Source organism: Tetrao urogallus (assembly GCF_951394365.1).
Source record: "Tetrao urogallus genome assembly, chromosome: 8".
In the NCBI taxonomy this organism is placed as follows: domain Eukaryota; kingdom Metazoa; phylum Chordata; class Aves; order Galliformes; family Phasianidae; genus Tetrao; species Tetrao urogallus.
Window position 1 is genome coordinate 5,785,446 of NC_136821.1, and position 13,653 is coordinate 5,799,098.

At 38.7% G+C, this 13,653-nt stretch overlaps 1 protein-coding gene across 1 annotated transcript in view; it reads right to left on the reverse strand.

Moving 5' to 3' along the window:
- The window catches only part of THSD7B (thrombospondin type 1 domain containing 7B), a gene marked incomplete at its 3' end in the record, with an annotated part of 241,747 nt that overhangs the window by 124,304 nt on the left and 103,790 nt on the right, over positions 1-13,653 (reverse strand). Inside the window, exons 7-11 of the mRNA XM_079539376.1 lie at positions 12,683-12,874; positions 8,921-9,155; positions 6,658-6,773; positions 1,167-1,299; positions 36-139 (exon numbers count right to left, since the gene is read on the reverse strand). Coding sequence (XP_079395502.1) covers positions 36-139; positions 1,167-1,299; positions 6,658-6,773; positions 8,921-9,155; positions 12,683-12,874 — 780 coding nt within the window. The remainder of the gene's footprint in view (positions 1-35; positions 140-1,166; positions 1,300-6,657; positions 6,774-8,920; positions 9,156-12,682; positions 12,875-13,653) is intronic.

The following is a 13,653-nucleotide window of genomic DNA, read 5'->3' on the forward strand; positions in this document are numbered from 1 at the left end:
CTCAGGTACTTGGAGATCACATGGAGAAAGCTTACCCCTTGACTGCAAACCATGTCCACATGCCTCGTTATGTCCCAGCACATTCTGTCTCACTGACTCTGGCACCAGTACACAATGACTCCATTGATGGGTCTTCCACCTGTGAGAAGAAAATGTTAATGACTAAGTGGCTAAAGCTGGAAAATAATATTCCCAGAAAAGAATTTCAGAAAGCTGAGATGGAAATGATGATATACTACAAAGACCTGAGGAAAAATAGCCAGAAAGTTGTAATCACTCCTGAAATATGCATTACGAACTGAAATTCAGATGTAGGGTTCACCCTCATTTCATTCTCCAACCATACTTCCCTCCCTGACTTTTCTAGGGCACCATTCAATGTGACAAAATAAAACAGCAAACAGTTGCAGCGTGCTTTGAAATCAGGCTCCTCTCCCAAAATCTTGTTCTCATGCACCATCTGCTTTGCATGCTATGATGTGTGTCAACGAAGAATGCAAGACAGTGGCTTTCCACAGTGCTGTGCAGAACAGGGCCACGTAGCACAGAATGTTTCGACTCCTGCCCTGTCCCAGCATTCAGCTGCCTGCTCTGCTCTGAGACCAGGGTGTGCAGTTTGAAGATTTATTTGCAAAGATATAATATGGCTATATTTACTAACATTGTATAACAGATGGGTCAGAGAATTTTAATGAAGAGTGGTGAGTAATTGTCCTATTGTACTATTTGTCTAATCAGAAATTTAAAGTGCACATTATTCACTGGAGTGAGAGCATCAGGGGAGAAGACAGTGTTTCTGCAGTAAGCATACAATTATGATTAAGGCAGCTGAGTGCCTGCAGTATCAAAATAGCTTGCGTTGATTTTTAGATACACTGAGGAGAGAGTTCCCAGTAGAACCTTCCTTAAACACCTCCAATCCTGAATTTACCATTTTTAGGAGCTATTGGTGCACATTCTGATGAAATCAGATCATCTGAAACCTCCAATTTGAACTCTTCTACGTTTAGCAAAACTTACTGTTCATATATTGTTTGTTTACTGACTCCATTTTTCAGTTTCACGTCATTTTCTTGTGAAAATTGTGCTGGATGATCCCACAGGATTAATTTCTGAAGAAATGGAAGCCCACTAGAAAGAGACTGATTCAAAGCTAACACTTTTACCTATAAACTGGACAGACGGGAATGTCTTCACATTCTCTTTCCTCATACAAGGTGTCTGGGCATGCCTGTCCCCCACTGGCGGCGTCCTGAATGATAATCCTGTACCGAGACTGCTTAACTGCTGTGGCATTGCCTGTAAAACACAGAAAAATGCTTTCCAGACACAGTTGGTACGCTGAGTTAGTCATCTTGCTGTTTTGGTTCAAGATTTCTCATGTTACATTTACATTGTGAAATTGTGAATCTCATAAAGAAGGGGGGGCTGTTGCATTGAGCCAAAAACTACCATTATTTTCTTTAAAATTACAAGCAGTTCAGAAGAGTAGCACCATAAATCCACAGTTTGAGACATGCTTAAAAATGGCTTTTTTTACAGAACATCACAGCAGACAAGAAACTAAGTACAAGCAAATGCTAAAACATCTGAGCAGGAAAAAAGAAAATAAAAAAAAAAATGCAACTGTTACAATGGAAGATTTTGTATCCTGGTGGTCTCAGGCTACTGCCAGTAAGCCATCTGTACTAATCTAGGAGTTACAGATGGAGTCTTCCTGATAAGAAAGCCATCACAACCAATGGAAGCTAATTCTCTCCTTAGCGTGAGTACACACAAGCTCAATGAACCTGGAAACACAGCTCACAATGTATGTATGGCACACAACGCAGCACAGGAGACAGGACTTGCACTAGTCAGAATTGGGAAGCTGAAACTGAGAGCTGGTGTAACTGTTGTGCATGGCAGCAATTGGGGAAAAACGAAAAAAAAGGTTCTTAATAAAATATTAATATAATTTTAATAATTCTAGAGCAGGAAAACCCATCCTATGATTGACAGTGGACTTCATAAAATTTGTGGAAAGTGGTGAATAACAGAATTATTTTTCCAGCTCAAGATAAGGGCAAGGCTGCAGTAGCAAATCTCAGAGATTCCTACATCACTTAATATCTTGTAGTTGTCCTTCGCCTTAGAACCACCCATTAATGGTACCAACGCAAACAATCAAGTTTTTCAGACAAATATAAAATAGAGTAGGGACAAGAACAATTTTCTGTAGGACTCTCCTTGGTTCCTATTCTAGTTTGATTGTGAATAGTTTGGAATCTTCAACCAACTGATTGGAAGCAGCAACTGCAAAGGACCAGGCATTCTGATGGACAAGTCGACCAGGAGGCAGCCATGCACTACAGCAAAGAAGGGTGAAGGAAAGGGAGGCTTTGCCTCTGCTGGACGCTGGTGAGCCATCTTGGGGCTGTGTCCAGTTCTGGGCTCCACAGGACAGGGAGGACAGAACACTGAGCAAGTTCATTGAACAGACATAAAGATAATTTAGGCACTGAAGTGTCTGACACATAGAAAAAGCAAGCAGAGCTGGAACTGCTCACCTGGAGAGAAGAAAGTTTGAGGATTGTATCAGTATACTTGACCAGGGGCCATAAAGGAGACGGAGTAACACTTTTCACAGTGATATTCACTAAGACATTTTTCAAGGAGCTCAGTATGCATTTACAATGATTTAATTCAAGCCACTTGTTCCTCATCTTTCTGATAAAAGTTTCATGTGTCAAAAATCTACCACTTCCCTTAATTAGAGCGGCTATGCTGTCAAAAGAGGAGATTAAATTTACTGGGCATGATTTGTTCTCAACAAATCCATACTGTCCAGTTTATCATAATCTTATTCTTAAGACACTTATATTTCAAGTAATAACTACTTCTCATGCTTTTCTACGTAATGAAGTTAGGATGAGTGATCTATAATTTCCTTGACCTTTCTTTTGAGTTTTGTTGTATTTTTTTTATTCTTGGGGTTTTATTTAGTTCTTTAGGACTTAGCAATTTCTCACACAGAAGGCAACCACGAGATGCTCTAGCATTACTTCCTTTTCTATTCATACAGCCCTACTGACATGGAAACAGATGATTCATTGAAATATTTATTCTTCAGTCCATTCCTCTCCTGCCTGCAGACGGGAAGCAACAGCAGCACAGTACATTTCCCAGTAAGTATTGGGCATATCTTCCATCCAGCTTCCACTTCCAATCCATTTCTGTTACTCAATCCACTTTCCTATTGGCTAAAACTTAATTTGCATTCTTGATATCATACTTTCAGGCATTCCTTTAAATTCACCTTCAGTTATATATTTGTTTCTAATTGCTGCAAAACAATTTGGAAATAAAAAGATTTTGAACAATTCTGATGAAAAGATAAAAACAGCCATGTTTGATGTTTCCTCTTCCATGTTTGAAGCTGCTGGCCCTACTAGCTACTAGTAGGATATTTATTTGGGATAGAAAGTGAAAAAAGTAGAGTGCTGTTGGGTACCAGCCTTTTGTACAGTCTTCCTTGGTAGATTCCATACCTTCCACACTCCTGTTTGCATGCAACATGTTCACCAGAGGTGCAGCTATCTATTTGCTGGACTTGTTGAAATATGTAGCAGAAATGTCTTTCTGCTACTGCTATTTTTTCCCTTCTCCTAAGAATCATGAACTTTATCTCTTTCTTTGTGATGATTTTCTAATTCAAATTGTCTACCACCATGAGAATCTTAGCCATTTTCTTCCTATTAATCAGAATCAAATCTAAATGAGCTTCCCACAGTAATTTTCTCCACCTCAAGAAACTAAATTATCCTCAACATTTATTGCACATTACTCAAATCCCATTTTCAAAATTGAATTTCCTCATTGGCTTTTTTACAGGATTCCTTACAAATGTTACTGAATGTAATTTTTATATCTCATTTAAGATTGTTACAGCTTGATTTTCCAAGGTATTAACATTATATAGGACTGTTCATTTAAAGGTAAACTTCAGCTGACTTCAAGTAAGTTATGACCGTTTGCCATTCTGAAAAATTAAGTCCCAGGATCTCAAGACAAATTCCATGCCGTCAACTACACAACTCAGAAAATGCTATTTGAGAATTCTGGGAGTGTCTTACCTGGCTTCTATTCCCACCCACCTGTCCCATCTCCAGTCTTCTCTCCTTACCCACAGATTCGTACAACTTCTATCAATCCATTCCTTTCATTCCTCTTTTGCTCTCACATCTTTGCTTTCTCTCCATTTGACCCCCACAGCTTCGCTGGCACACTGCTCAGGGCTAGTAAACGTGGATTACTGTCAGATGAGGGACAAACTTCTTGCTCACTACTGTAAAGCCCAGCTTTATCTTGATAAAATCGCTGTCGCAGCTTTTACAGAAAGCATTCAGCTTCATCTTTTGTGCTTCTGACTCTGGAGAGAAGGGCACAGACTGGTCAGCAAAAGACTCTACGAGCACACAAATAACAGGGACAGATCCTCTAAGATTTCAATCACCAAAATCAGAGCTGTCTCCAGTATTCTTGTGCACATAAGAGTTTCGAAAGCCTAAGTTTAAGCTTGACCATCTCTGGTTGTTTTATGAAATCTGATAGCAGCAAATCCTTGAGAGAAACTGACACAAGATAAAAGCCATTGGAATTTCTAAATGAGGGAACCAACTTTAATGTTTCAAATTTGTTTTAAGTCATGGAAACCGGATAGTTACTGTCTAAAACTTTGTGTAAACTAGCGCACATGAAACATCATTAAGCAATAATGAAATTGCTGACCTTCACTCTGGGTAACCAATGTAAAGAAGAGAAGTACTCATGTCGCCATCTATTTACTGAGACTTTTGTTTTGATCTCATTTTAAAGCTATGCTGACAGAACAGAGAGCACATCACCCATGCTGAAAGCAGATACCTCTCTATTCACCATCAGGTATACAAAAAAAAACATTGCTCATTCAAACCATTTCATTTTCCAAAACCTCCATGCCGGTTCTCTGAATCTTGCTTCAATTCATCCTCAAAGACCCATTAAAAGAGATAGATTATAAGGGGGTGCGGTAGACAGTTGTCACCTTTAAGTATCTGAAATGGCAGAGAATCAATAACTCGCAACAACCTCTGTGTTCCTGACTCACCAACAGGTGTTTTGATTCAATTGCACTTCTTTTGTGAATTATGTCGTCCGTCCATCTGTTATTGCCCTACGTTCACTGCTGTCTACACTTCTGAGGTGTGAGATAATTCTTTGCCAGAAGACAGCCTCTTGTCTGATGACATTTAAATGTAGGGAAAATGTCAGCTTTTTACTGTTAGATAGTAAAGTTGGATGCACTTTCTCAGATAAACTACAAACAGCTTAACTGGTAAAGTTCTGTGTAAACCTGATTTAGTGGCTGCATGTTTGTCTAAGCTCTCATCTTCTGCTGGTACACATTTAATTTTAAATCTGTCAGGCAATACCTGCTTCTGCTTGATTTGCTTAGTAATTCACCATCTGTATATTGTTTTCATTAAATATAACTTTCCTACAAAGCAACAAAACCCCGAACGACTCCCATACACATTGCGTTTTTGAAATTTCATTATCACGCTGAGGTTTTAATTGTGCAATGCAAATTAAGAAAAACTTGCAGTGCAGCCATATCAATAACACATCTAGCAGAAAGCAAACTCCCCCATCTAAGAAGTTTTAATTTAGAATTATATTAAAATGATAACACTGCCAAGGAGGTTAAATAATTAATTTCTTCTCATTTTAATTGTAGACTATTATTTAATAAACAAAGTAATTTACCAGGTAATTTATTCTACTTCTTCATAGGCAGCTCATTTAAAGTCTAAAAATAAATTGCTAATTAAAACAGGATTCACTGTTTTAGAAAGAACTCATTTTCCTATAAAATCTTACAAGGACTATGATAGAGCATCCACTGAGAATCTTTGAAGGGCAAGGAAGCTGCCAAAAAAAAGGAAATATTCTGGTAACTATGAAGTCTTTCATCTCAACAGTTAATGAAACACATAAATTTCTCACAAAAGCCAACACTAGATCATTATAAAGAATCTTCGCTAAACATCTAGCATACAAAAGCTAACCAACTAGATCAGAGAAACATATGGTCCTTAGAAAACCACAAAGGGTTATCTACACAGCCCTGTGCATACATTCAGATTGGAAATAAATTTCATACAACACAGCACTTCCACATACAACAGAGGAGCCTCGGACTTTCATCTTTGAAGTTTCTCCCTCAATGCATGGGATGCTGAATCTCAAGCTCTTTCATGATCCTCCTGTAGGCATTAGGTAGAAGGAAAACATGGTGGGAAGATGCACAATGAGAAAAAGAAGGTTTTGGGTCTTTACAGATCTGACAACTTGTAGCCTTCCCTGCCCATTGGCATCTGCATTTCCCACTTCACCATTAGCAGCACCAGCAGCCTGAGTCTCTGCCTGAGACCCTCAATACCTGGTAGGAGCCTTTGCTGGGGAGAGTGCGGAGTTGCCAAAGTCTCAGCAGTAACTGGGAGATGTGAAGGCACATGGCATGCACAGAGGATATCTGGAAAGCCCTCACGGGGATCCTCGTGCCCCTCCATCCTTTTCTCATGGCCATGGATGTAATCAATTGCCCAAAATTCTGTTCTCTTTTTATAGGCTTACCAGGCTGACATGCTGTTGGGCAGCGAGTCCACTCACTGAAAGGCGTAACGATGCAGTCCTTCTTGCAGGGCAGGAGACATGGTCGCATAGTCTCAGGTCTGGTGGAATCTGGACATCTATAAGTACAAATGCAGAGATACCATTCCCTCAACAAACAACAAATCTGTAGGGAAATGTTCAGCTCATAAGACTCTCACAGCGCTGTGAGCCTGATGCCACACCACAGGAATCTCTCCTGCTCACAGCAAGTCTCATTTCCATTCCACTTTGCACGCCTGTAACCAAACCGAAGTTAGAACACGTGCACGGATTTTTAAAAATATTGAGTTTGGCCTGATGACTACAGAGTAAATGTAACACTATCTGCTGCCTAAAACACAATGCTCACTGGAGCAAAACAGATATATTTATTACCAAACTGAGTCTGTAAGGTAATCCTGTTTAACATGACGTACAACAGCCTTCTATTCACTTGCAACTGTGGGGAAGGACTTATGAGATATTCTCGTATTTTCAAACCACTAGGAAATTCGAAAGCAGCTTGAATCCATCTTTGTGCCCCTTCCCAAGGTGCAGAAAGAGCTTGTAGGACAGAAGCTGGGGAAAGTTGTACTACACAGTATGGGAAAAGAAATCTGATTTTTTTTTTTTTGCCTCAATTTTTAACTCTGAAATGAAAAACATGTGATGCATATTCTAATAAATGCTTCAGACACAGAATCAATATTTAAAAACAAAAAGGGTGGAAAAAGCACAACTTTATGGGAATGAGCACATCATGCATTTCAAGTAGGGGATCAGAAAGGGAATTACTCTTTTCTAATTTTCATTAATTTGTAGTAGAAAGATCACTCAAAAATACTTAGGAACACAGGCAATCTAAAATGATCAGAACTGAAAGAATATGCCATTAAATCGCTCTAGGAAAGAAAATAAACCTTGCAGTCATGATTCTGCTACTGAGATGGTAATAGGATACTGAAAGGTATAATTTAGAAGAAAATAAAGAGACATTTGTCCTCATTAAGCGTAACTATTCTAGGGGGCAGAATTCTGTTATCCAACCAGTAAGGTGCTGAAATATTTTTACGCTGAAATTCTAGCTTTACTCAACATTCTGTGCCTCGCAACTGCCTTAAATTGCTGCGTAGGTTTTTATCATGAGATTGGGAAAAACGCAGCCCAACGGCACACAAAGGTTATTAATTCCCATAATGTAGCCCATTTCTGAAGCCACATTAATGGCGGGCTTTTGCAGCAGCAGTTCCAAATGCAATATTACTTTGGGTCAGTTTTCATCAACTCAGACATAAACCATGTCAGTGGAACATCCACTTCCCCTCAGACAGCCTCAAAAAGTGGAGAGGGGAAAACCTATTTTAGACATTATATAGCTCTACAAACAATATGTTTAATTAGACAAAGTTGCAGCATATCAATAGATTCTAGATATAAATGAGTATTAGATTTCTTTCTCTTTATTTAATTAATCCCATTAACCTCAAGAATTTTAATTAACTTTGCAGAAATCAACACAGTCTGCTTATACTAACAGGATTGTTTGAGAGCTGCCATAAGAAATGAAACTCGGTTGTAAGTCTCCAGACTCATTATCAGTGGAAAAAATAATTAGCAATGTCTTGATTTTTTTGATATTAGGGAAAACATCTGTGCTACTTATTTTCCACACTTAGCAAAACAAAGCAAAATTCAGAACACTTGTACTGCAGCATACACAATTGCGTGGCGTTGGTATTGCATTATAACAGCTACATAAATCAACAGAATGATACGTATCACAAAGGTTCTGCCTCCTCGTGGTGTAAATAAATTGCAAACTCTACTTATATTTTTCTATTTTATTAAAGCATTGTTAATAATGTATTAATGAACGTTATGTCCAGGCATACTTTGTGTTTTCCACACACCAGTCCTTGAGGAAAAGCATTTGCAAAAAAATCTGTATTAGAATAATAGAGGAGCTACAGCAAACAAGATCTATAGCACTAAAAGCATGCATTTTCCTTGGATTTACTCACAAAAATTAAAAATGAGATAGCAACTCATTTTTGTTACACATTAATAACCTTTCAGCAGTAGTGATGGAATAGCAACTGGAGAATAAGAGCAGAAATGAAATTATTACCAAGTCTGCTGTTTCCTTACGCTGTCTGAAAATACTCTTAAGTGTAATGTACCGTGACAAATCGTCACTTGAGCTCTACAGACAAAGGTGCACCACTAATGACCTCTCCTTGAATACCTTTTAGGTGTAACATGGCCAGAACCGCTCCTCACACAGAAGACTTTCCTCGTCTGCATGCCCACTCCACAGGTGGCTTCTCCGCTCCAACTGATGGTTGCGTTCAGTGCACTGACCAACACATCTTCAGAACAAGAGCTCCAGGGGGAGGTTTCCCAGAAGAAACGCACACATGGGTGATCGTTACAGGTGCGGTGCTCCTGCAGGGCTCGGTCAGGAGGACAGGCTTTTCCACCTGGAAAGCATGAGAGGAACAAAATATTTTATCTCGTGACACGCGGCAAAAGGTGGCAGTGGAAAAAAAATAACTGTGATGGGTTTGCTTCACATCTTTTTTTTTTTTTTTTTTTCCAAACTAAATAAATAAATAAAGCTTAAATAAAGCTGCTGACCTTTATGGCTGCAGCAACAACTTTCTAAAATATTGTTTCCCCATTAAACTAGCCTTGCATAAAATTGCATTCCGATGCATAATGGAAACAGAAAGAGGCAAAGTATATTTCTGAGTTACCTTATTGATACTCCTACACACAGCCAAGTTGATTCCATTTAAATGGCAGTAACACTCAGCAAACATGCAATTATCCTTAGAGACAAATTAAGCATTATTTTTATGCTCATTCTACTTGCTAATTTCCAAAGGAGGAACATTGCTTTCTAATATTTGGACTACATTCACGGAGCAGTATGGACTGCAAACCCATACTGATGGAAAGTTGTTATTACTAACTGATACAAAGCTAGTTAAAAGTCTGCAAATCAAGCTAGAAAAAACTTGAAAGACTTTGAGTCTCGAGCCTTTATTTGTCCTGAGAGCATTGTCCAAATTCACGTGCAGAATTTGCTAAGATATCACATTTTGTCAGCAACTTGTAATAAATCTACAAAATACAGGAGTAGGAACAGTCTCCCCAGAAGCCTTAACACTCTAGCCATGGGTCTGAATTGAGCCCATAAAAGCTGCAGACATTCATAGCTCAAAAGCTAGAGAGTAATGCAGTGAAATTGTAACCGTAAGCACTGTCATTTTTGGAAGAAAGAAGCAAAAATGACTACAATCAAAATCATTCTCTTCCTGGATGGAGGAACTGGCAACTTACGACACAGCACATGTACATCTAAATTAAAGTTACACGTTTTGAAAGAACTGAAGTGTCGGGGCCAGACACCACATGACTCAGAGCACCTTTATGCCCTAACTAAAATCAACGGGAGATGAAGGCAATATTGCCCTTCTAAGGAATGCTGATCATCTTGCAGGACTGAGCCTTCTGAAATGAAGCATGACCCCAAATGGCCACATAACACTGAGGAAAGAGAGGGACAGGAATTTCTTAGCACATGGATTTGGATAATCGAGCCACATTACTGTTCTCTTTTTCTTCTTTTCCATGAAAATGGACTGCTCCATATCGTGTTCAGTCTCTGAAAGGTTTAGTATGATGATGGAGTGGAAAACGCCTCTGGGTATCTTACTTTCCTGAAAACTTCCAGGCAGAAAAAACTGCTTGTGTGCGTGAGCACATGTAAAAAAAAATAAGCAAAAAGGAAATGCCAAAATATCTGGTCCATTAGACAGAATAAAAGAAAAAAAAAGGGAGGGGAAAAAAAAAAAAAAAGAAAAAAAAAATCTAACAAAACTTGGGCTTCCCCTGGAAAAATTGCGTGTTTTATTGTCGTTTTTTTCCAACATCCGCAGTAAGGAAGCTCTCTTAAATCACCAAGTGTAATAACAAGGCAGTTTTAATTTCAGAACATAAGTAATGCCTTTCATAAGTAATGTCTGTTAAGCCTAGCAGTCTGCCAACAAAACTGGCAGTAGATGCTGTTCAGAAAAAGCACGAGAGCTCAGGCACTTTCTGCAGCTCATTCACAACTTTTGTACAAGGGAAGCAGGACAGGACAACCCTCTCTAGCCCTTTTAGTCATCTTTTATGGACCTTTTAGGGACCAGTTGTTCATCAGTTCCTCAAATCTATTTCACATCTGCTGAGACTGGCTATCTCCTCATTCACCTTTTGTGAATTTTCCAAAGTTTGCTGTGTTAATAGATATCTTTTAAAAGGGATTTTGAAGTACCCTCTTGTAGTTTTATCAACTGCATCCTGGTTTTCACGTAATGGCATTCTGGTGAACAGCTTGGAGAAAATGAGCTGAGAGCTTGAATTGAGGTCAGACTATGAGATGGCATCCAGGAGTGCCAAGAGCACAGCCGAGGCCAACATTGCCTCTGTTGGGAGCAAATGAAATACGATCTTCAATGGCTGGCAGAGCTTTGGTGGCTCACTAAGAGCTGCATACGAGCGTGTCAGGTTACATGACATCACCTTACTACTGCCACAGCACTACTAAATCCAATTTTGCTACGTTTCCCCAACTTCTCATCTTCTGTGTGACTCTATATGCTAAAATACTTCATTCATCTTTAAAGATGTTCAGAAACACTTGGGGTGTTTGGCTTTATTAATGAATTATTCCTCTCTAAGGAGCCTGAAACACTCAGTTCAAAGCATTGTATTTCTGTTTACTGCGTTTCAGGTTATATATTCTTGAGATCACCGAGATCACTTCTGCACTTCTAGAATTCATTTCTTCAACACTAGCAATAGCACAGCCTTTACATTCACAATTCTACGTAAGTCTATTATTTAAATGTTCCCACCATGGAAAAAAACAAAACCAACTTTACTTTTCAGTTTAATTATTCTCCAGCATATAGACTTTTTTACTAGTAGTTATTATCATTCAATCAACAATTACATAGCAGTTTTCATCCTGAAGGGTCCCAATTTTCTTTGCAAGTGCTTATGATGTTTATATGAATACAGAATATTCATATGAGCAAGAGTTTGCAGGATCAAGTCCTTATACTGCCCCAGAAGGAGTGGGTGGTTTTAATGATAATTTACAAAATGGCACTTAACAGAGGTTCTCCTGGACTGGATTTGCATCTGAAGTGTTTTGGTAATGGATTAGATGCACCCAGTGTTAACAATAGTAGATATTTTCTGTTGTGTCAACAAGGCTTGAGTCTGTTAGATCTGTTCACGCTTTATGCATTTTTATGTGCCCACAGTGGTATCATTCAAATTCTCCGTGATAAACCAGTACAGAATTGCATTACTGTATGTGTACCCAAAGTTAGAAGACTATCATTTTAATAAGACATAATCTGTGTAAACAATTGTATCACTGTGCTGTTGGTACATTAAACTTGAGGTACGAGATGCATCCATGAACATCCAGCAGAAATTACGTATATTCATCAAAAGTTATTTACTTATTCCAACAGAAAAACAAGGTTAACACATTTCAGGTTTGCATTAATAAAAGAAACAGGTCCTTTTCTATTTCCTTGTTTGACACAGCTCACTGTTCTGTTTTAAATCGATACTAATATGTTACCATATAAAAACACTTCCATGTTAAGCTTCCATGTCATGCTGTAATTTCATTACTATAGGATGTATCTCTCCTGAACAAATTCACACCCAGTCCTAGCCCTAAACATACAATAACTCATAGGCTAAAGCAAATAATTTTGAACCATGACAGAATTTCTCTAAATAACTCATGCATCTGTGATTAATTCAAGCCTAGAAAGATCTTTTAGTTGCTAGGCATAAAGGATAGACAAGATGTATTATTTCTCATTGCTTCAGTATTGGCACTTGCTCTGATCTAAACACAGCTTGGCAGAGGAACACAAGTCAATTCATTAAACAAACAAACAGCAACTAATTTAAAATATTTACCACTTACCTTCTGCCGGAAGGGCCAAGATGGACCTACTCCTGCTTTGGCTTCCCTCTGCAATTTTACTGGAGCATGAATGGGAGCATGGGGACCACTGGGACCACTCACTGAGCACACAGTCTGTTGCACAAGGGATTTCACAAGCCATGACATCAGGACGTGGAAGCTCTGAGCAAAGGTGATATGGTACTTCTTCACCTAGAGCAAACAAAACAAAACAAAGCAAACAGAGGGAAGTTTGACTTGCTTCACTATCAATGCTTTCTATCATACAGAGTGACTTTATGTCAAATATCTGCCCAGCAGCAGAGGAATACGCTACAAAAGAACACATGGTTAGGCTTCAGGCTTGAAAGTATAATAGCTGAACAACCACCTAAAAGGCTTTCTTCAGAAAATAAAAATAAAAAAACTATAACTACAGAACCTACTTCCCACAACATAAATTATGCAAGTCCCTACAGAAGACAGTTTTCTTCTGCCTGCAGGTCAGAAAAGCATCTAATAGATGTACTGGTTGTTCTCCTGTGACCTCCCTAGAAGTGACCATGTACCACTTCTGAATGTGCTAGGAGATCCAAAATAACAGCTCGACTAAACAAACCACATCCAAGAAGAAATACCTTCTGTGGGACCAAACTAAGGGACAAGGACTAGAAGCATACATCCTGATGAGAAGAATCTCTTATAAATCCTGTTCAACACGAATGCAGGAAACTGGAGGGTTGATGACATCAACCAAAAGATCGTCTGACAGAGCGAGCAGCAGAATAGAGCACACAGGAGGGATGTTGGGTGGAGCAGAAGACACAGGGCTATGTTTTAAAAAGTAAAATAGAACATAACTCTATTTTAGCAAAGGAATAACAATAGAAATGTCCGGCAATTTCATTAAATTACATAGACTTCACGAGGACACAATAATTGATGAAGTTTCATTAAAAAAAAGCTACAAAGTTTTCCATTCTCCTCTGAAG